Source organism: Protobothrops mucrosquamatus, unplaced genomic scaffold (assembly GCF_001527695.2).
Source record: "Protobothrops mucrosquamatus isolate PMUCROS unplaced genomic scaffold, P.Mucros_1.0 scaffold1324, whole genome shotgun sequence".
Lineage (NCBI taxonomy): Eukaryota > Metazoa > Chordata > Lepidosauria > Squamata > Viperidae > Protobothrops > Protobothrops mucrosquamatus.
In genome coordinates, this window is record NW_015387524.1 from 113,638 (window position 1) to 134,309 (window position 20,672).

The 20,672-nt window shown below is 39.1% G+C and overlaps 1 protein-coding gene across 1 annotated transcript; it reads left to right on the plus strand.

Annotated features, from left to right (window-relative positions):
• The first annotated feature begins 847 nt into the window (after positions 1 to 847).
• CAMKV (CaM kinase like vesicle associated) lies at positions 848 to 13,214 on the plus strand. The gene is made up of 10 exons (XM_015821404.1): positions 848 to 942; positions 3,270 to 3,401; positions 4,327 to 4,401; positions 4,924 to 5,062; positions 5,861 to 5,981; positions 7,343 to 7,418; positions 7,696 to 7,832; positions 8,160 to 8,238; positions 8,570 to 8,657; positions 12,858 to 13,214. Exons 1-10 carry the CDS (start codon positions 848 to 850, stop codon positions 13,212 to 13,214), a joined length of 1,299 nt encoding a protein of 432 aa, XP_015676890.1.
• Positions 13,215 to 20,672: the final 7,458 nt, after the last annotated feature.

A 20,672-nucleotide genomic window follows, 5' to 3' on the forward strand; every position in this document is an offset into this window, starting at 1 on the left:
GCTGGGGCAGCACAGCCCCATAAAGAGGGTAACATCCTAGAAACAATTGGCTCCAAAACCCAAAGCCACTCGGTCTTCTCAGGCAGCTGAAGCCTGTTGTTCCCTATCAGACCCCCATAGCCTATAGGTAGATAAGATGTTCACAATATTGCTTAGTTATTAAACTTAAATTAAACTACACTCCATCTCATGTTACTAAACTCCAGCTCCCCAACAATCTCAGCCAGGATGGACAACACTGAAGATGGAGAGCAAGGAGCTGTAGTTCAGCAACCACTTTTTTGTGATGGATTATACTCTCTGGCATAGCTATCTGGCGAATGGTGAATAAAGCCAACATATTCTCAAATTTTAGTTTAGCAGGCTATGCCTGCCAGCTAAACTAAAAAAAAAAAATCCCTGTAATGTTGTCTTATTGAGGATCTCCTTTTTGATCATGTTGACAGCATGTACGTTTTCCAGCAATGCCATTTGTGATCTGAGATTTATAATTATCATTCCAAATGGGGCTGCCTCCCTAACTTTTATAAAGACATTACAATATGGCAGGTTTTTTTTTTCATTCAGTTTTGAATCATCTTCAACATTAAATCTCTTTCACTGGAGCTTGGACAGTGGGTCAATCTTTTCATGGACAAATGCTTCCCAGCCTGTCACTGCAAACCACATCTGAGCATATGTGACAGTCTTAACTGCACCTGCTCACATTCAGCTTGCTCAGTGATGCAGTGGTGAGTGGATCTCCCTAGATGCCCAATCAAGATCCTGAAGTGCTTCAAATTATCTGTATTCATGAATGATGACTCAGAGCCTTCCATGCACTTATTTTTCAGTATCAGGCTTGGCAATGCCGTTTGGATGTGTTACCTTGGGAGATAAGAAGGATTATAACCAGCCATCTGAGGTGACTGACAGATATGACCTGGGACAGGTAATCAAAACGTAAGTGTTCTACTATTCTATGCAGTTTTCATACATTTCCCGGAATGGTGTTCTACTACTCTCTGCAATGTTCTTAAGGAATGATGGAGAAATTGATTGATAATGCAGTATTAGTGACTTTGGATAAAAAGTTTAGACTAGCAACCACTACTATTATATTTCAGGAATAAGAAAATAATATAATGGTTATCAGGTTTTATACTTATATTTAACCACCAGGGATCCAAATGACAATTTAGAAAACAGATGGACAGGCGGACAGAATGACCTCCCAGAGTCACAATCTGTCTTCTGTTTCAAAAGAAAGCTGTGGTCACACATTTCAGATGACTCAAACATCCCTTCCCTGTCTGTAGACTCACCTATGTACAGGCAACGAACCACAGAGAATGCCAGTACCTTTGCCACATAATTGTTCTGCTGTACTTGTCTCCTAACTGAAAGCCAGCAGGAAATCATGTCACCCTAAATCTTACTGGGTAAAAAGAGGGTTGTGGGTACCAGAGATCCAGTCCTTGTCACAGCCAAAAGAGGAATAAAGAGCAGCAAAGAAGTCAGGCACTAGACTGAAGGGGACATTCCTACAGAAAAATGGCAGAACCAACTGGAGTTCCAAGACTGCTGGAATCGAAATGACTTTGAGGCTGCCTCTCCCATGGACATCAAAATGCCCTTTATGGACAACATGCAGCACTTTAAAGGAGGATAGTAAGGAAAACACCATTTCTAGATTGCAGCACATTAAGCTTTTCTCAGCCTACATCAGATGCTGGAGAAGATACGGTGAGACGCATGCAGATACACACTCAGGAAACAATTAGTGGGCTGCCCTCATGCTAAGTAGGAGGCTGTGTGTTTGGCTGGGTCTGTCATGCACAGGTATGCTTTAATCTTCCCGACCATGCAAAGGACCTGGGAACATGGGTGTTTTTTTCCCCCACTTACAGCCTTTTTCTTTTCTTTTTATAACCCAATGTAATGTTGGTAAGAGGTTCAGGACTTTTGCTTATTCATCTGTCTGTCAGTGGGATACCTCTCCAAAATCCAAAAACAGCACAAGATGTGTTGGGAAAAACTAGCAAAAAAAGTTTAAAAATGGCCTGCAATGGGCAGCTGTGAAGAAAATTATTTTTTTTAAAAAAAATCCATCCAATACATCTTTATGGACAAGATAGTTGGGCAGGAGCTCGTAATGTTTTTAGCTATTTCATTCTAAGCACTTCTCTCTCATCTTCCTGGTAATGTGACCTAGAGCAGAGATTATGCTGCCAGCCTCATTCACACAAGCTATATACTGTATAGTACACAGTTTCTAAGGGAAAGACAGGCAGGCAGGCAGGCAGACATGCGCGTGCGCACACACACACACAGAGAGAGAGAGAGAGAGAGAGAGAGAGAGAGAGAGAGATGGGTTACTTGATTACACAGAAGAAAATGCAAATATTTCCTATAACCACTGCTAGTAAAGGGGTTGGAAATAATTCCATAAATCGTTCCTTGTATGTTTTACCTATCTTGTTTTATTTTTTCCCCCTTGGAGCAAGATTTTAAAAAACACAGAAATGCAACTGGAGTAGGCACCACCATGAGTGAATTCAAAGGATGGTTTTACCTACTCCTTTCTGCAATTTGTCACACATGTTCTGTGAGGCTGGAGAGCAGTATGAAAGCTACAGAGGAGGTAGAGGTTCTTTGAGGGGGTGATCTCTTATGAGTCTCATCTCAGAAGTGAAGAGAGTTAACTAACTCCCTGATTACTAGCTTATTTAACAGAGTGTTAGTTGAGTGAGGGGATTTAGTTTAGTCTGAAACAAGAACAGGACCCTCTGAGGGCTAAATCTAACCCTCTCTTAAGTTAGTAAATCTATTTAGGTTAGAACATAGGGGTGGCGCTCTTCCCCTTCCCCTGAATTCCATTCCCCCCTCATCTTTTGTTTTATATCTTGTTGTCAAGAAGTGACACATTTGGCGACTTGAAAACACATGTAAATGCAAATATAGAATCCTGGGAGACAGGGCTAAATTTAAAGGTCACCTGAAGTTTGGTGTACCCAAATAATAGGTACTTTAGCAAACACACTTATAATGTTGTACATGTGTAATATATATAATGGACAAGCATTTTTTTCCTCTGCTTTTCCTATCCTTCCATAGTACTCCCCTTGTGGTCAATCCTCAGTCGATATGTACTTAATAATAGTTTTGTATCCTCTGTCTCTTTTGGGGAAGTGGATGATTCATAAAGTTAAGCTATTTACCATCTCTGCTGCACAATTGTGTTGCTTCAGCGAATGGATGTAATTTAAAGATGGATGTTCTTTTCCTAGAGAGGAGTTTTGTGAAATATTCCGTGCCAAAGAGAAATCGACAGGCAAGCTTTATACTTGCAAGAAGTTTCTGAAAAGAGATGGGCGCAAAGTGCGAAAGGCAGCCAAGAATGAGATCATCATCCTGAAGATGTGAGTGGAGAAGGTTGATTCCAATAGATCCCAGAATCTATGCTTTCTCAGCTACCTTATTGCTTTGCTTGCCTAGCCCTTGAAGCTACAAATGTTCAATTTCATTCTTTGTCTAAATGGAATGCAGCTACAGTTAACTCTAATAGTTATTCAGGAACAGTGACTGCATCTTTCTTCAGGGTTCAATTAAAGTGCCAGCCACCTGTCTCTGAGCCCACCAAAACCACATCAGCAGAATATATATACTGTCCTATACTGTCAATTCCTATCCTGCCTCTCTCCTGCTTCCCCCCAGATGGTGACACCCTGATTTTGGGTGCATAAGGCATGTTCACCACTGGTCAGAACCCTTGGCCTTGCTATTCATCCCCATTCTGAACATCCCCATGAAGAAACACATTCACCTTAGCACAAGAGAAATACTAGTTCACACAATGTAACGTTTCAGAATAGATGTTGATAAACTGAGGATTCCAAAAACAAATGCACAGATGAGAAAAATACTTGAAAGCTAATACTATAAAGCAGAATTAAAGGAACTGACATGCTCCAGAAAGGATTAAATATAAAATATACTTTTCAGAAAGGGGAAACAGTTTCTTCAGGGATCAGAGGGAAGGGGGGGAATGTCAGGCTGATGAAAGTAGCATTGCAACATCACAATGCAAATCCCATTCATTTTGCGTATGATAAAAGCAACAGAATTCTACAGTATTTATTGTATCCATTAATAATGGAACAAGTTGTATGGCTTCAGCTATGCCAAAACAGATTTAGGTGAGATATAACATCCTAATTAAAATGCAATAAATGAATACAAGGTGACCTGACAGGTTTCTTCAGAAGACTGAACAGATATCTGACTTTGGCTTTACGTTTCTGCCTGATAGTAGACCCTCAAAGTAGCTTTTCTCTTTTCCTACAGGGTAAAGCATCCCAACATTCTACAATTGGTGGATGTATATGTTACCCGGAAGGAGTATTTCCTCTTCTTGGAGCTGTAAGTAGGTGTTGCATGGATCTAAACTCCTAAAATGATCCATTGGGTTCTCTTCTCATGCTGCCAGGGCCATAGGATTATGATACTAAGCCTTACCCTTCTTTCCCCCCATCCCAAAATACAGCATGTTTCTTGGGAACTTATCAGAAACACCTTAAATGTTCATGACACCATCTAGAAGGGGAGGGAAGAACCTTCCTTCTCGTTATATTATAATTTCTTTTTACTGCAGAAAAAGCCCATAACTCAGTAGTACTATTTTTGTTTTCTCTGGTTCAATCTCTGGAAAATAATGCTGGGAAAGATTCTATTGTGATGACAGTTAACATGTACCAAATCAGATGGATTCAGACAAAGGAGGCTGTTTTGTTTCGTTCTCTATTGTAAGGTTAATTTGTAGTGATGTGAAATGAGAAAGCCGCTTTTCTGATATACCATTGCAGTTTGTAATACTTGTTTGCATTAACTAGTATCTTGGTTATCCAATTTCCATCTTGCTTTTGTCCATTCTCTCATTTATAGGGCCACCGGTCGAGAGGTATTTGATTGGATCTTGGACCAAGGGTACTACTCTGAGCGTGACACCAGTAATGTCATCAGGCAGGTCTTGGAGGCTGTAGCATACCTGCATTCACTGAAGATCGTACATAGGAATCTCAAGGCAAGTCGGATCATCAACCTCTAGCCCAGTGATGGCGAATCTTTTAGAGACCAAGTGTCCAAAAACTGGCCCCACCCCTGCCCCACCCCCTGCCCCACCCCCACCCCGTCTGCCCGCAGGGCCACTCATTGCCTCCAGGGCCCGCCGATCGCCCAGGCAGCCTAGCAGCGCCATGGCGGCCACACCCTCTGCCCGCGCCCCGTAGCATCAACTGTGCGCGATGGGGTGTGAGGGCAGAGTCTTGTCTACGCTGCCTGGCTGCCATGTCCTTAGCTGCGCTGCTCCACGTGGGCCACGCTCGGGGGCGACTCTCCTCCAGGGGGGCTGCTGGTGAGGAGGGGGTCATGGGGGGCAAGGCTGGGGCAATGACACATGTGCCCACAGAGAGGGCTCCAAGGGCCGCCTCTGGCACCCGTGCCATAGGTTCACCACCACTGCTCTAGCCTGTATCTCTTGTTGGTGGTACATTCATGGCTCATGTACTTTTCCTTCCATTTATAAATTGATTTCAGCAATTACAATGGCTTCTTTTGCTCCTTCCCCTCACCCCAGATTTTAGAAGGACATCCTATATATGATGCTATATATACATAGTTGAAGGAATGGATAGAAACATCCATTTCAAATATCATGCCTTTTACTTTTGCCAGAAGCTTCAAGTGATTGTGTAGACGTATAAGTATACATGTAAACTAACACATACATCTAGAAGGGAATAATGCTCCCATTCAGCAGTTTTATCCTCTTGACTTCATTCTTTCATCCATATATTCATTCTCTTTTCAACCTTTTCTGCAGCTAGAAAATTTAGTATATTACAACCGCCTGAAGAACTCTAAGATTGTGATCAGTGACTTTCACCTAGCCAAGCTGGAGAATGGACTCATCAAAGAACCTTGTGGAACTCCTGAATATCTAGGTAAGAAACGGCACAGCAGTTAGGGCAATATTATAATGAATAAACTATAGGAACAGAAAATAACATTCCAGTATCTGGTCATAGACTTATTTCAATCAGATGCCTATAAAAACCCATAAGCATAAAACTCCTTCCCTGTAATTGGTCTATAGCAATTTACATATATGTATTACCTTCTGCCTTGGTGCTTGGTCACAAGTTCCCCATTTTTGCCACAGATATTTTGTGCGGAGAGAAAAAACACTAATCTTTGATATTGTTGCATACCAGTGACAAGCACTGTGGTCCCTACAGATTCTTTCAGTGGGAATGCAGCCTATGACACAAAGATATTGCTCTAAATATGGTTGATTCAGTGCAAATGACATTTTTAACATAGGGAGCAACTTTCAAATATTCCAAACCATTCTGCACAGAAATTTAATAACAATAATAGTAAAGTTGGAAGGGACCTTGGAGGTCATCAAGTCCAACCCCCTGCTCAGGCAGGAAACCCTATACCATTTCGGACAAATGGCTGTCCAGTCTCTTCTTAAAAACTTCCAGTGTTGGAGCATTCAGAACTTCTGGAGGCAGGTTGTTCCACTGATTAATTATTCTAACTATCAGGCAATTTCCCCTTAGTTCTAGGTTGCTTCCATCTTTGATTGGTTTCCATACATTGCTTCTTGTCCTGCCTTCAGGCACTTTGGAAAATAGCTTGACTCCCTCTTCTTTGTGGCAGCCCCTGAGATATTGGAACACTGCTATCATGTCCCCCGTATATGTATATGTATACGTATATGTTATGCAGTGGTGGGATTCAAATATGTGAACAACTGGTTCTCTGTGTGGATGCCGCTTCCGGAAGTCCATTCTGGGCCTGGGCAACAAAAAATTAGCTACCGGTTCTGCCAAAGTGATGCGAACTGGCTGAATCCCACCACTGATGCTATGGTTCAATTATATACACTCTAAATGTGCAACTTGTAAACTGTAAAAAAAGGAGAGAGGATTTGAGTGCAAATGACTCCTAACATGGATTTTAAATGTTTCCGAAATAATTAACTGCTTAAGGACATAATTTTACCTCTATATCACAATTCCATCTCTGTCCCACAAAAATGATTATATATGGAAACGTAAGATACCACTAAGGAAGATTTTAATATACCTTCTTCATTACACTCATTCTATAATTTCTCACGATAACATTTTGAAATAGAATTAAGTTAGTTTTAGCAGCATTCTGTATTTAGCTCTGCCAAGATAAATTTCCTGAAATGTTGTCTACTGATATTGTCATTGTAATGTGTAATGTGTTCAGAGAAACATATTCCTGTCCTGTGGATAGTCCTGATCTTCTACAATTGTCCTTTCAGCACCTGAAGTGGTGGGGCGCCAACGATATGGGCGGCCTGTGGACTGCTGGGCTATTGGTGTGATCATGTATATTCTGTAAGTAAAGAGGGATCATATTGATGACTGGGAAAGAAAGGAGGGAGGTCCAAACATAAAACAGAATGAACATCAGGGGAAAAATATGGCTGCAGAAAAAGCAGTAGAAAGTTCCTATGAAAGGATTATATAAGTCTGCCAGTGAGTTGTATTGGAATGTGTTGGAATTGCAGTTTTTAGAATTACCAACCAGCAACTGCATTGACCATGCTGGCTGGGAATTGGAAGAGGAATATTCAGAGGTATTCTAATCTGCACTCCTATTTCTGTGCTGTAGCTTGTCAGGAAACCCACCTTTCTATGAGGAAATGGATGAGGATGACTATGAGAACCATGACAAGAACCTGTTTCGCAAGATCTTGGCTGGAGACTATGAATTTGATCCTCCTTATTGGGATGATATCTCACAGGCAGGTAAGGCTGTGAAAATGGTGGAGGCAAGAAAAAGAGGTTGCACATTGTAACCCAAAATGTTAAGGGCAAATACAAGGCTGAGCTGAGATTGCATCCTCTGGATTATAATTTCCAATACTCCCAAGTCACTACCTTTCTGGCAATTTTTAACAAAAAGATTGTGACCCTCAAGGCTGTTTTTATATACAAAAGAAGTCAGTCATACTAAATTACTTCTGTGTAGTATCTCTTTTGGGCTGAAAGACACACATTATTTTTTTATGAACTGGTAATCGACTACTTCGACTGATGCCATTGAAAAGTCATTTTCCTCCTTTTTTTCTTTAGCTAAGGACCTAGTAGCCCGTCTGATGGAGGTGGATCAAGACCAGAGAATTACAGCAGAAGAAGCTATCTCTCATGAATGGTGAGAACCCTATAGTTGCTCCATAAGGAAAAAAGAGCTCTAAAGACAAATACAGAAGATACACAATGCCAAGAAAGATGAACAGGGACATTATAACAGGGACATTATAAAGTGCCACTTCTCCATGTTCAAAAGGAACAGCTCAAGATGTTCGGATTTCATAACATTTACAATGTGAATTGTTTTGTACTGAGAGCAGGATAATTGCTGCCTCTAGCCTTCCCATTTAGGAGCTACAATCTAGGCCAGTAAGCAAAGCAAGACATTTAGACTAAGAAGGGGCTATGATGAAGTGACATAACTGGCTGATTTTTTTTTCTTTCGTCCCTAGGATTTCTGGCAATGCAGCTTCAGACAAGAATATAAAAGATGGCGTATGTGCTCAGATTGAAAAGAACTTTGCCAGAGCAAAATGGAAGGTAATGTATTGCTAGAAAATAATAATAATAAAGTTGGAAGGGACCTTGGAGGTCATCTGGTCCAACCCCCTGGTCAGGCAGGAAACCCTATACCATTTCAGACAAATGGCCGTCCAGTCTCTTCTTAAAAACTTCCAGTGTTGGAGCATTCACAACTTCTGGAGGCAGGTTGTTCCACTGGTTAATTGTTCTAACTGTCAGGAAGCTTCTCCTTAGTTCTAGGCCATCTCGTAAAGCTTATGACAGTTTCACTCTGAATTTGAGGAAATGCATCCAGAACCTTTTCTTTCAGTCTCTATGAAAATCCTTGTGTTGGTTTTCTTTCAGAGGGCTAAATCTAGATGAAAGAATTAGACTTCGCCACAGATAAATCAGAAATCAAAATAAGTTTGTCCATTTCTCACAATACTTACACTATAATAGCTGAAAAATACAGGTCGTCCTCGACTTACAACAATTCGTTTAGTGACTTTGAAGTTACAGCAGTGCTGAAAAAAAACTTATGTTTTTCACACTTACAACCACTGCAGCTTTCCTATAGTCATGTGATCAAAATTCAGATATTTGGCAATTGGTTCATATTTATGACGGCTGCAGTGTCCCATGATGTCATGTGATCCCCTTTTGCAACCTTTGAATAAGCAAAGTCAATGGGGAAGCCATATTCAGTTAACAACCATGTTGCTACAGTAAATTAACAAATACATTGGTTCACTTAACAATTGTGGCAAGAAAGGTTGTAAAATGGAGCTTAGTTCACTTAACAAATGTTTCACTTAGCAAAATAAATTTTGGGCTCAATTGCGATCATAAGTTGAGGATTACCTGTAGTGTGATAATGTATAATTAAAACTCGGACCACACGTTTTCTGAATAGTTTTTATCCCAGAGCTGTAATTGCACTCAACAACCAACTAAGGGGCCACTATCAGTGAACTGTTGGACAGCATTACTTGGTCTGTTGTGTGGATGTTGGGGGGTTTTAGGGGTGGGGATTGTGGGGGGGGGAGTGTGTTGAGGATTATGTGTGTGGGACTTGGTTTTTGGGTGTCAAGTACGGTATATTTCGTTGTATATGTATACTATGTACGCACATACAATGACAATAAATAAATAAATAAATAAATAAAATAATGGAAACCTATACTTGCTTGATTAGCTGGCAATGCCTAATTGGCTTTGGATGAGCTTGAAAAACTAAGCGGGGTCAAACCTCCTTATGATCTGATCGGAAACTATTAAGAAATACCAGGTTTGAACCAATGGTGGGATTCAAATATGTGAACAACCAGTTCTCTGTGTGGATGCTGCTTCCGGAAGTCTGTTCTGGGCCTGGGCCACAAAAATTTAGCTACCAGTTCTACCGAACTGGTGTAACCTGGCTGAATCCCACCACTGGTTTGAACCCTGCTGAAAAGGATCTACATATTCTGCTCCAGCTAGGATATTTTGCAAGTGCAGCTCTACAACTTTTTCCACAGCCTGCTGCAGAAAGAGAAGGTTAGAGAATACTGTGTCTGGAAAATCTGGATGTTATGGTTCCAATCTACTAGGTTCAAGAATGCTGGAATTTTGGAAACCCAGTCAGCTACAAAGCTTGCTGAGTGGCTAGAACTAACTATTAGTTAATTATTAACTAATTAGTTAATTAACTAATGAATTGATTGATAAATTTGATAAATAAATATCTCATTTACCTGTTTTATAGCTTTTAAATATTTTTAATATTTTCAATAATCATATTTATTGTTTTAGTTTTGTTGTACCCTTGCAGTTGTACCCAGAATCACTTACTTGCAAGATGGACAGCTAAATAAATTACAAAAATAATAAAATAAAATAAAATAATAAAATAATAAAATAAAATAATAAAATAAAATAAACTGCATTTCACAGCTTAACTTCTATATCACAAAGTACAGTACAAACATGCAGCCTTGAAGTTATAACAGGAAATGATAAACATTTTTGATGGAATATAGATTATCAAGTTGGTGCCAATACTTAGCAACTACAGAGATAGTCATTATAGCTATATCTTTCATAATATATCCAAAATATGATTATTTGATGCAGATCACTTGTACCTCAAATAAGAACACTGAATTGATTCTTTTTCCATGATTCATTTGCTTGCTTTCTTGGCCACTATGGTATTCTCAGGAGTCTTCTCCAACATCAAAGTTCAAAAGCATCAATACTCTTTCTAACACTATTAGAATATTACAGGAAAAAACATTGCCTGCTTTATTCCATATAGGCACGCCATGGCATCTGAATATTTCTTCATTATTACTCTTCCAAGTGCTAATCTGTGATATATTTCTTGACTGCTTATTTATTTAACCCTAAAAAGAAGAAGTTATCCACTATTTCAGTTTCTTCATTGTCATTCTAAGGTTGGTTGCTTTATCTGCAGTCATTAATCTAGTCTTTTTTATGTTTATTCTTAATCTCATTTTTTTCACTGTGCTCCTTGACTTTCATTAGAGCTTGCAAATCATTTGCATGTTAGGCTATTGGCATGGTATCTTCAACATAACACAAAATATTGATGTTTCTTCCTCCAATTTTAAAAACCATACGGTACTTAACATTTTCTTTACCAATCCAGAGCCCATCTAGTTTGCTATGTTTTATCAGGAATATGGCTTCCTATGATACTGTGATAATAGATGTTCTAGAGTTCCCATTTTCCTAAGGATTTTCCACAGCATTACATAGTTTACACCAGAAGTAGTCAACCTTGGCTCTTTTATGACTCGTGGACTTCAATTCCACGAGTCATAAAAGAGCCAAGGTTGACTACCCCTGGTTTACACCATCAGTGGCCTTCCTAGAGACCTCCAAGGTCCCTTCCAACTCTGTTGTTCTGTTATTCTACAAACAACGAGGCACATATTCATTTTTGAGAAATATGCTTTTAATTTCTCAATTGAGTGGGCATCAGCAATAACATTTCTTTATTTTTTTTCTAAAGCTATCTCAAATACCCAGCATCTCTCTTTCCATGTAATTGGTGTTGGATAATCCTGAGAATTTGTGCTTATGGTTCATGTTTCCACTTTCCAGCTTCAGATTTTGGTGTTGTTGTTTTTTTGAATGGCAACCTCAGCCATTCATATAAGCTGAAGACTTTAATCTAAAAGAATCATAAAATACCAGCTGAATTCTGGAAAATTCTCAGTTCTTCTTCAATAGTATGTTGAGTACCATCCCATCTGAAGGGCCCATTAATCAGCATTACATCAACAAGCCCTTTATCATGTCTACCCATGTGGTTTCCTTGGTAAAATACAGGAATCATTTAGTTTTGCCTTCTCCCATGATTATTATCCACATTTTAATTGTTTTCCTCTGTTATCACATTAAAATTAAAAATAAAAATTACAACCTGCTGAGGAATACACCCAAGGTTTTCAGGAATCATATGTAATTCTGGGGTCTACTCTCCTTTATTCTTTTAAAGAAATCATTCATATTTTATATCAATTCATTAACCACTGGAATAATTTCTGAAGAGAATGTCCCCTGGAAATTACTGATATCATAGACATTGTACAAAACTTTCTAAAATAAATTGCTTCTCACCTAAATGGCATGAAGAATATATTGGTAAAACAAGCATTTTAATTAATCTGGTAGTGATAAGATACTAATACTTTTTATATTACAAATATGCATTTAAGTATTTTATAGTAATTGCATGTTCCATATACATTTATTTCTCACTATGCCTTGTTTGATTTTTTATTAACCTCAATAAATCAATGTCTTTAATCCCTCTATTAATATTAATTTTCCTGTCTTTTTCCTTTATGGTTTAAAAAACAGTATCTAAAAAACTTAAATTGAATGACAGCCATAAATTGCAATTTCTAAAGGCTGCTAGTTGGATTAATCATCATCAGATAAAGTACAAATCATGATACATTAGTTGTGCCTTGTTATTTGCTTTCTGATGCTTTTACCCATGAGGATCAATTATAGATCCATTCTTTTCTCAAGTGTTTATCTGCAGTCACGGACTCTGACAGCACATTTAAAAATAAAATGTGGAACTTCCAGTGTGAATACATCAAGGTTACTTTTTTTTTAAAAAAGTCAAGAGCTCTGTACGATTGTGTATTCTGAGCTGGGGTTATGAAACATTAAGGAGACATTAGATCTCAAAACCATCTTTCTCTTGGCAACCCACAGAAAGCTGTCCGAGTGACCACAATGATGAAGAGACTCCGAGCGCCAGATCACACAGATGCAGCCAAGCCAACCCTTCCCACTGCTGCCACAACAGATAGTGCTGCTACAACACAGCCCAACAACACCGTGCAGGCTAAACCTGAAGCAGATAACACAGCTCCAACAACTGAAGCTGCCCTGGTGGCCACAATGATATCAGCCCCTGCAGAAGGAAACCCAGAGGGAAAAACATCCACAGCTTCAGCAACTAAAGCAGAAACATCAACAATGACATCAGCAGCTCCAGCAACATGCAACGGGGAAGGAACCACTGCCCCCAGTGCCACCCCCGAGTCCTGGAATGAGGAGACTGGCTGAGTCAGAGAGGTGCCAAGCAAGGGCAGGATTGTACCTCTCTGTGTTGTATCTCTCTTGTAAATAATCACCAGCATGGTCCCGCCAAGTGTCCTGGCTTCCCAGTCATTCCCTCTGTCTGTGGCTGTCAGTTTGTCTCACTCTGTGTTTCTCCAGCAGAGTTTCTATTTTTTATGTGACACAGTCCAGAGTGACCCTGATGGGCTCCAATAAACAGATGCTGTGGAGGCCCAAACATTGCATGAATTTCTTTCGTTTCTCTCCATCCCTTGTCCTTTTCTTCTCTTGCTTTCTTTTTCATTAGTGGATTTTATTTGTTTTGTAAGTACAACCATCCTAAAGGTACTTTTATTTATTTTATGCATTCCTGAGACCACTTTCAAGACTGCCATCTTCAGTCAGTCACTCACTCACTCACTATCCAATTTCTCCGCTCTTTGAGCATCACTAGAAGAAGCTGAGGCAAGCAGATGAAACACAGAAACCACATTCTTCAGCTGACCTATCTGTTATACCATAGGGACATAGTAAATCAAAATCCTTGCAAAACTTTAATTGAGTATTACATAAGTCCATACAATACCATAATTACTCAGTAGAAAATATACGTAGAATTTGTATGTTCAGCTGCTATTTAGAACTTCTGCTGTATTTTTATGCTCTCTCTTTCCCTGTGTATGTGTGTCTCTGTGTGTATGTTTTGTGTGTGTGTGTGTGTGTGTGTGTGTGTGTGTGAGAGAGAGAGAGAGAGAGAGAGAGAGAGAGGGAGGGAGGGAGGGAGGGAGGGATGGACGGACGGACGGACGGACGGACGGACAGACAGACAGACAGACAGACAAAGTTTTCATACATTGATTATTTGAATCTTTTCCTGTGGACAGATGAAATGTTTAAATATTACTTATGAATAGGCTGAGGTAATGAAGATGAAAGACAGTTATGATATTACTTTAGATTTACTACCTAAGGAGTCAGGATAAGCAGTTATGTTGCATGATTATAGATTATGTAAATCTGGAATACAGAAGCCCAGATTATTAGCAATAGTTGTTGGAATAAGAGCAACTTTAGAATACATGGAACATGAATTAATGCCAATTAGCACCACAGCAAATACAAATAGATCACAACTTGACCAAATTCTACTAATAAATTTCATAGGGGTTCTTTTTATATATTATGAAAGAATTATAATCACTTGCAAACAGGCTGGTCAGTATAAGGTAGAAAGACCAAATGCAAGTGAGAATGCATTGCTAATATTGCTCTCTACATTTATTGTATGAATGAATAATTTCTGCAATCACTTTTTTTTTTGCACCTACTAACTTCCTTTAGTAAACTCCCTTTTTACGACCCTGCAATCCCTTAATTCGGGGTAGAGTAGGGGCAATTAGATGGACCTGAATACCTTCCGTAACACAACTTAAATATTTTATTAGCTGGAAATACAGCTTTTCTGTGGAACTGAGTTTCAAAAATCAAACTGATGATAGTTTACAGGAGCAAACAACTTTGTGGGGCAGAACATGTAAAAAGAAAAAAAGGGATCACGAGATACCTGCAGTGTTGGTACAAAAAGTTACACTCATATGTACTATGTACAGAAAAAAAACTCCTAAAGTGCACCAGGCAAAGAATTAGATAATAGCAAATGAATATGCTCCTTTTCTTTTTTCTCTTTCATCCTGAAAGTGATACACTGTATTCCAAAAACTAACATTCCCAAGACAGAATAAACATTGCAATTTTTGTAATTACTGCTATTTCCCATCTAACAGAGATGAAGATAACATTCTACTTTCAAAAATATTGTGAATTTATATAAAATATTAATAATTTTATACAGAATTCCTGTCTATAAAAAATATTTTTTCAGCTGTAAACAAATGAGAATGGCATCGGCATGGCATCTGTCCAGGAGTCTTAACAGCTTTGCCCTATGTGTATGCATTCAGTCATATTGACAAACACAGCCACAAGTGTAAAAAAATGTATACATTTGAAAAGTCTGATAAATTTTGTGATTTTTAACAGGAAAAGCATGCTGTTTTTGTCAACAGGGATACTCTGATATTCTTGCAAGCAAAACTGCCCTCTTCAAAACATGTCATCTCTGCCCTTTTTCAGTTCATCCCAAACGCAATTCATAGACAAAGAAGAAACTAAGAGTTTTGATCATATTTAGCATGCCATACATTTGACATCACAGTATCACAGAATCCCATGTCACGGATTTGTTCCTTCCTGGCAAGAGGATCTAATCAGTGGCGTAGCGTGGGTTGTCAGCACCCGGGGCAAGGCAAGTAATTTGCGCCCCCCCCCTCCACAGTGGGCGGCGACCCGGCGGCTCGGATCGGATTCGCACAGGCAGGGGCAGAGAGCTGCGAGTGCGAGCGCGCCCCCCCAGATGTTGCGCCCGGTGCGGCCGGCCCCCCTGCACCCCCCACGCTACGCCTCTGGATCTAATATTCACAAGAAGACTTTTAACATTATAAGAAATTGCAAGCGTATGATATGATTCCCCCTTAAAAGTCTTCTCCTAATTTTTGATACATGGGTAGCTTCTAGGCCTGTTTGGCAATACATGGAACGCCTGATTCAGCCCTGAGCATAGAACCAGCATCCTGTATGGTCACTGCTTCTGCTAATCCCAGATGTTTGTTGAGGCCAGACCCAGAAAACTGGCTTAAGGTTTTTATGCACATGTACCTCTGGGGATGGACCTCACATGGATTTTTTTGGATATCATGTTTGTTTGTTTTTCATGTTTCTTAACTGCCCATCTCCCTTGGAAAAGGGTTATAGGTGATGTACAATAATAATCAATAAAGTTAAACATTAAAATCAGAATAATTTAGGATTAAAAGTTTTAAAATTATAAAACAGAAAAATTTCAAAAGGTGAAGAATTCCAAGATGGGGGATTAGCACTTGTTAATACAGGTGGGAGGGGAGGTTTCATGGGACCAGCCAGCCCCATGGTTGTTGTACAAGGCTACACAGCCAAGTTTTGATCCTTTTGAGGAAGATCGGTGTTGTCCATCTACAGACAGAATGGGACAACTCACCGTGGTCAACTCACCACAGGACAATTTGCCATGGCCAACTTGCTCTAGGACAACTCACTATGGGACAATTCAACGTAATTATTTAAAACAGTTAAAAAATTAATTTAATTTTTGTTATTCACATTTCGTTTTGTCCCTCCCTTCTTTGGCATCCTTTCTTTAATGATTCTATTCTACTATTCTTCAATATTAGTGTAACTCTTGTCCCATAGCAAGTTGTCCCATGGCGAATTGGCTGCGGCGAGTTGGCTGTGGTGAGTTGGGTGCAATGTGTTGGCTGTGGCGAGTTGTGGTAGACCCCCTGTAGAGCAGACTAGGCTATAGTTCCTGTTGTAGAATTCCATGAAGTCTCAGGGCTTCTCCTATAAAATTTAGACAAAATCTGATTCACTTACATAGTTTATTTACTGAGCTTAAGCACCAGGTTATGCCAAAATACAGTTTTTTAGGTTAGCATATTGTGTGGACCACGTTACTGTGTTTTGTAAAATATGATTCATGGCTTGGCATATGCAGAGTTACCCAACTGGTATTTATTCACAAAAACACAGCTTAGTACAGGGGTGTCAAACTACTGGCCCGCGGGCCGGTTTCATCATACCGGAGCTGCGCCCATCCCATTGCCGGCAATGGCAAAAAACCTCCGATACGTCGCGCGACGTCACATGACGTCGTGAGTTTGACATGCCTGGCTTAGTGGCACATGCAAACCCAATCCTTATGTTAAAAAAATGCAATTCTATAACATCAGCCTTCTCAAAGTTGTTAGGTTTTCATAGCACACAATTCCCAAAACCATATTAAAGCATTAGCAGTGACTACTTGGAATTTGATATGTTCATTTGCAAACAAAAACAGGTTCCTAACATCGTATCTCAATTTAGAACTATCTTGATTTCCAACTGAGACAGTACCTCTGATAACAGTTATTTGGGATACAGAGATATAAGCTTTGGGGACCTTATAATGCCAGAAATTATATAACACTTATAGTATATGAAAAGCTTAACTCCAGAATAATATTTTTTGTAATGCTGCAACCAAATGCCTGACAAAATAATGTAAACAACCAAGAAGCTGCTGGAAGCCACATGGGCTGATACAGTGGAAGGAACAGTCCAAAGAAGTCTCACCAGTTTGTCTTCTAAGCTTTCATAATGGCATAACCCACCAATAGTCAAGAACTATGAACATTTGTTCCTGCTTCAAGTTAGTTCCTGAGCCCCCCCATAGGTGTTTCTTTTCTCCAAAAGAAACTGTGAGTGCCATATGACTGCTAAAGTAAGCAGCCAAAATGGTTTTTCTGACTAAAGTAACAGCTTTGGAAAAAGAAATGCTTAGAAATTAATCATTTCATTTATGTATGATTTGTATATAAACACAGCTACTATGGCTTCACATTACATGCACTTGATAAATAAAACCTATTTATTTTTATTTATTTATTTATTATTTTAATTTGTATACCGCCCTTCTCCCATAGGACTCAGGGCGGTTCACAGCATATTAAAAACAAATAGTAAACACAAAATACAAAAAATTACAAAATACAAAAATACAGAAAATAAACCCCGATAAAAGCCGAATTAAAACCAAATATTACAAGCTGTGTTTCGAATTAAATACTTTTNCTGGTCACGGCCGACAAATGGTCTTCCAATGTCAGCCGTGGATCCAGGAGGACTCCCAAGTTGCGGGCCCTCTCTGAGGGGGCCAAAATTTCACCCCCTATAGTCAGCGATGGGGTCAGCTGACTATGCCGAGGCGCCGGCAGCCACAGCCACTCAGTCTTGGAAGGGTTGAGCCTGAGTCTGTTCCTCCCCATCCAGAGGTATATATCTTCATTTTTCTGATATACATATCTCCCATTCTCTCTCTCTCTCTCTCTCTCTCTCTCTCTCTCTCTCTCTCTCTCTCTCTGTGTGTGTGTGTGTGTGTAATATATATGTAATATATATATATATTAAAGATGCAGCATTAAAAGACAGCCTTATAACTATGTTGTTATCATCTCTTAGAAAAATATCTAAGGAAAAAACAGGTTACGGTCTTTATTGTTTGTTATAAGACTGTTAGATGTAAGACAGATTCTTAGTTCTGCTGTGGTGTTCTATTGTACACTAATTCTACCTTTGAATGTGAAACAGAGGTGTTTAACTTATGATGAATCTCAACATTGGCCCCCTTGTAATAACTACTGCCAATATTGACAATGGAACCTACTGCAGACATGGTCATAATTTGTCCCGTGTGTGACCATTTTGAAAATGAAAATGGTATAGAATACTCAGAAATGTACTTCACCTACTGAGCTATAACATCCTTATTCAAGGCTAAAGCAGTTTCACTGTTTTTTCACACAGCTTGTTTCCCATATCTTGAGTGGGTTTATATATATATATAATTTTGTATTGAGTAAATATTTATCTTTATTTAGAAACATATAAACCTGCTTTCTATTCATTATTTTAAAAATGCATTATAGTATAAACAAGATTGCTGTAAATTAAGAGTATAGATTGAGCAATATCTAGTTTGCTGTACATACAGAAATTCATAAATACCCAATCCTCATTTAGATATTTCAAACTGATTGATCAATAATTCTCATTAATTTCAGGGAAGACTATAAAGGATTTTTAGTTCTATCATCTCCACTTAGTATTATTTAACTGAGCTTTCTTTTGAATAATAGCTGGTGGACTGCTCTGTTAATTAATGAGATATTAGATTGGATTCAACTTCATTTTAAATGGGAATTATTATCTTACACTCAGCTGACTTCAGCATTAGGCTGTTTTGTAGTTTAGATTAGGGCCTGGGCAATTCAGATAGGAATACATGAATACTGTGGGATCATTTCAAAACAAGAATTATAAGACTTGTGGCATAATACTGTACTTTCAGAATTATGGCTAACTCCTAATTCTCTAAGTTGTACATCCCTTATATATTGCTTAGCAGAAGTGTACCAAGACTGGTTGCAGATAAGAAGGGACTGCTGTTGAAGACGCCGGGTTAGCGGTGGGTGTGGGGTTGGGCCATTGCTACCCACACATGATCAGCTATTTGGTTATCAATGATGGCACAGCAACAATAGAGGAAAAATGTTTCTTCAAGTCAACTTTGATTTCTGATGAATGCCCTCTAGTGTTTTCTTGGCAGCTTTTCTGGGAAGGAGTTTGCTCCTTGCCTTCTTCTGAGAAAGAGAGATTGGTCGAAGGCCATCCAGCTGGCTTTGTGCCCAAGACAGCACCAGAACTTGCTAGGTACCCAATTGCTGCTTAGCATTACTCACTTGCTGGGAGGCTCACTTTAACTATATACAAAGACAAGTGTAAGTCCAGCTGTCATTTCTTAATACAAATCTGTATTTAAGAATAACATGCAGTTGTATGCTTTCTACATCATTTTATCTGAAAGGTAGTGGAACCTGATTCTTTAAGGTTTGCTTATTATAGATCTGTTAAAAGTTTTCCTCTGTCAGGAAAACAAGTGGCATCCCATACATGAAGTAGAGGCACCCTCGTTCCACACCAGGCATACGAAAGGGAATTTGGTTTTATTGAACAATCTATGGAGTTGACCTCCCCAAGGTAAAGCCTTCTCATCCACCTGCCAGCCTCAGTTCCTGCCTTCAGTATTTTTCCTTTTTCCTCCTTTCACAAGTAGCTGCATGTTTGTATGTTTGAGTTCAGTCTATGAAACTGTTTTATTTCAACTACAGCCACCCAGAAATTCCTGTGTAATTGCTGCACTGTATCACTGAAAAAATAAAGTCCCTTAAAAGAATAAACTTGAGAGAACTTCTGCTTTTGCACTGTCTGTTTTTCTTTGCATATTATTCTGTTTCCACTAGTAGTAGGAACACCTCCAAACAGAATTTTGCTCAAAATGCTCTTGCCAAAATGCATTTTTTTAAAATTTTCCCCCTCCTTTATAGTTCCAGACTATTGTTTCCCAACTCCTAGAACTGATTTTCAGGGATACAGAAAACTGCACTGAAAGAGGAAAATCAACAAAAAAATAAGGAAAGATCCACATGTCTGCATGCTGTGGCATGACCTTGCCCCACTAACTGTAAAGGTCATTTCCTCATGAAGAGCCTTCATCTCAATGCTAACCCTCATCTGAGGCAGCTACTAGATCAGGGGTGGGCAAACTTTTTGACTCGAGGGCCGCAATGGGTTCGTATATTGGACCCGGGGGCCGGACCAAGAGTAGATGGACGGTGTGTATGTGTGAATTAATATAAATTAAATTTACATTTGTAACATTAAATGTTTAGATTAATTTAAGGTAGAAAAGCATAAAAAGAGTTATTTTACAAAACTTTTATGCAATGTATTTCTTTAATAAAATAGTACCTTCAATTTTAGTGGGAACAGTGT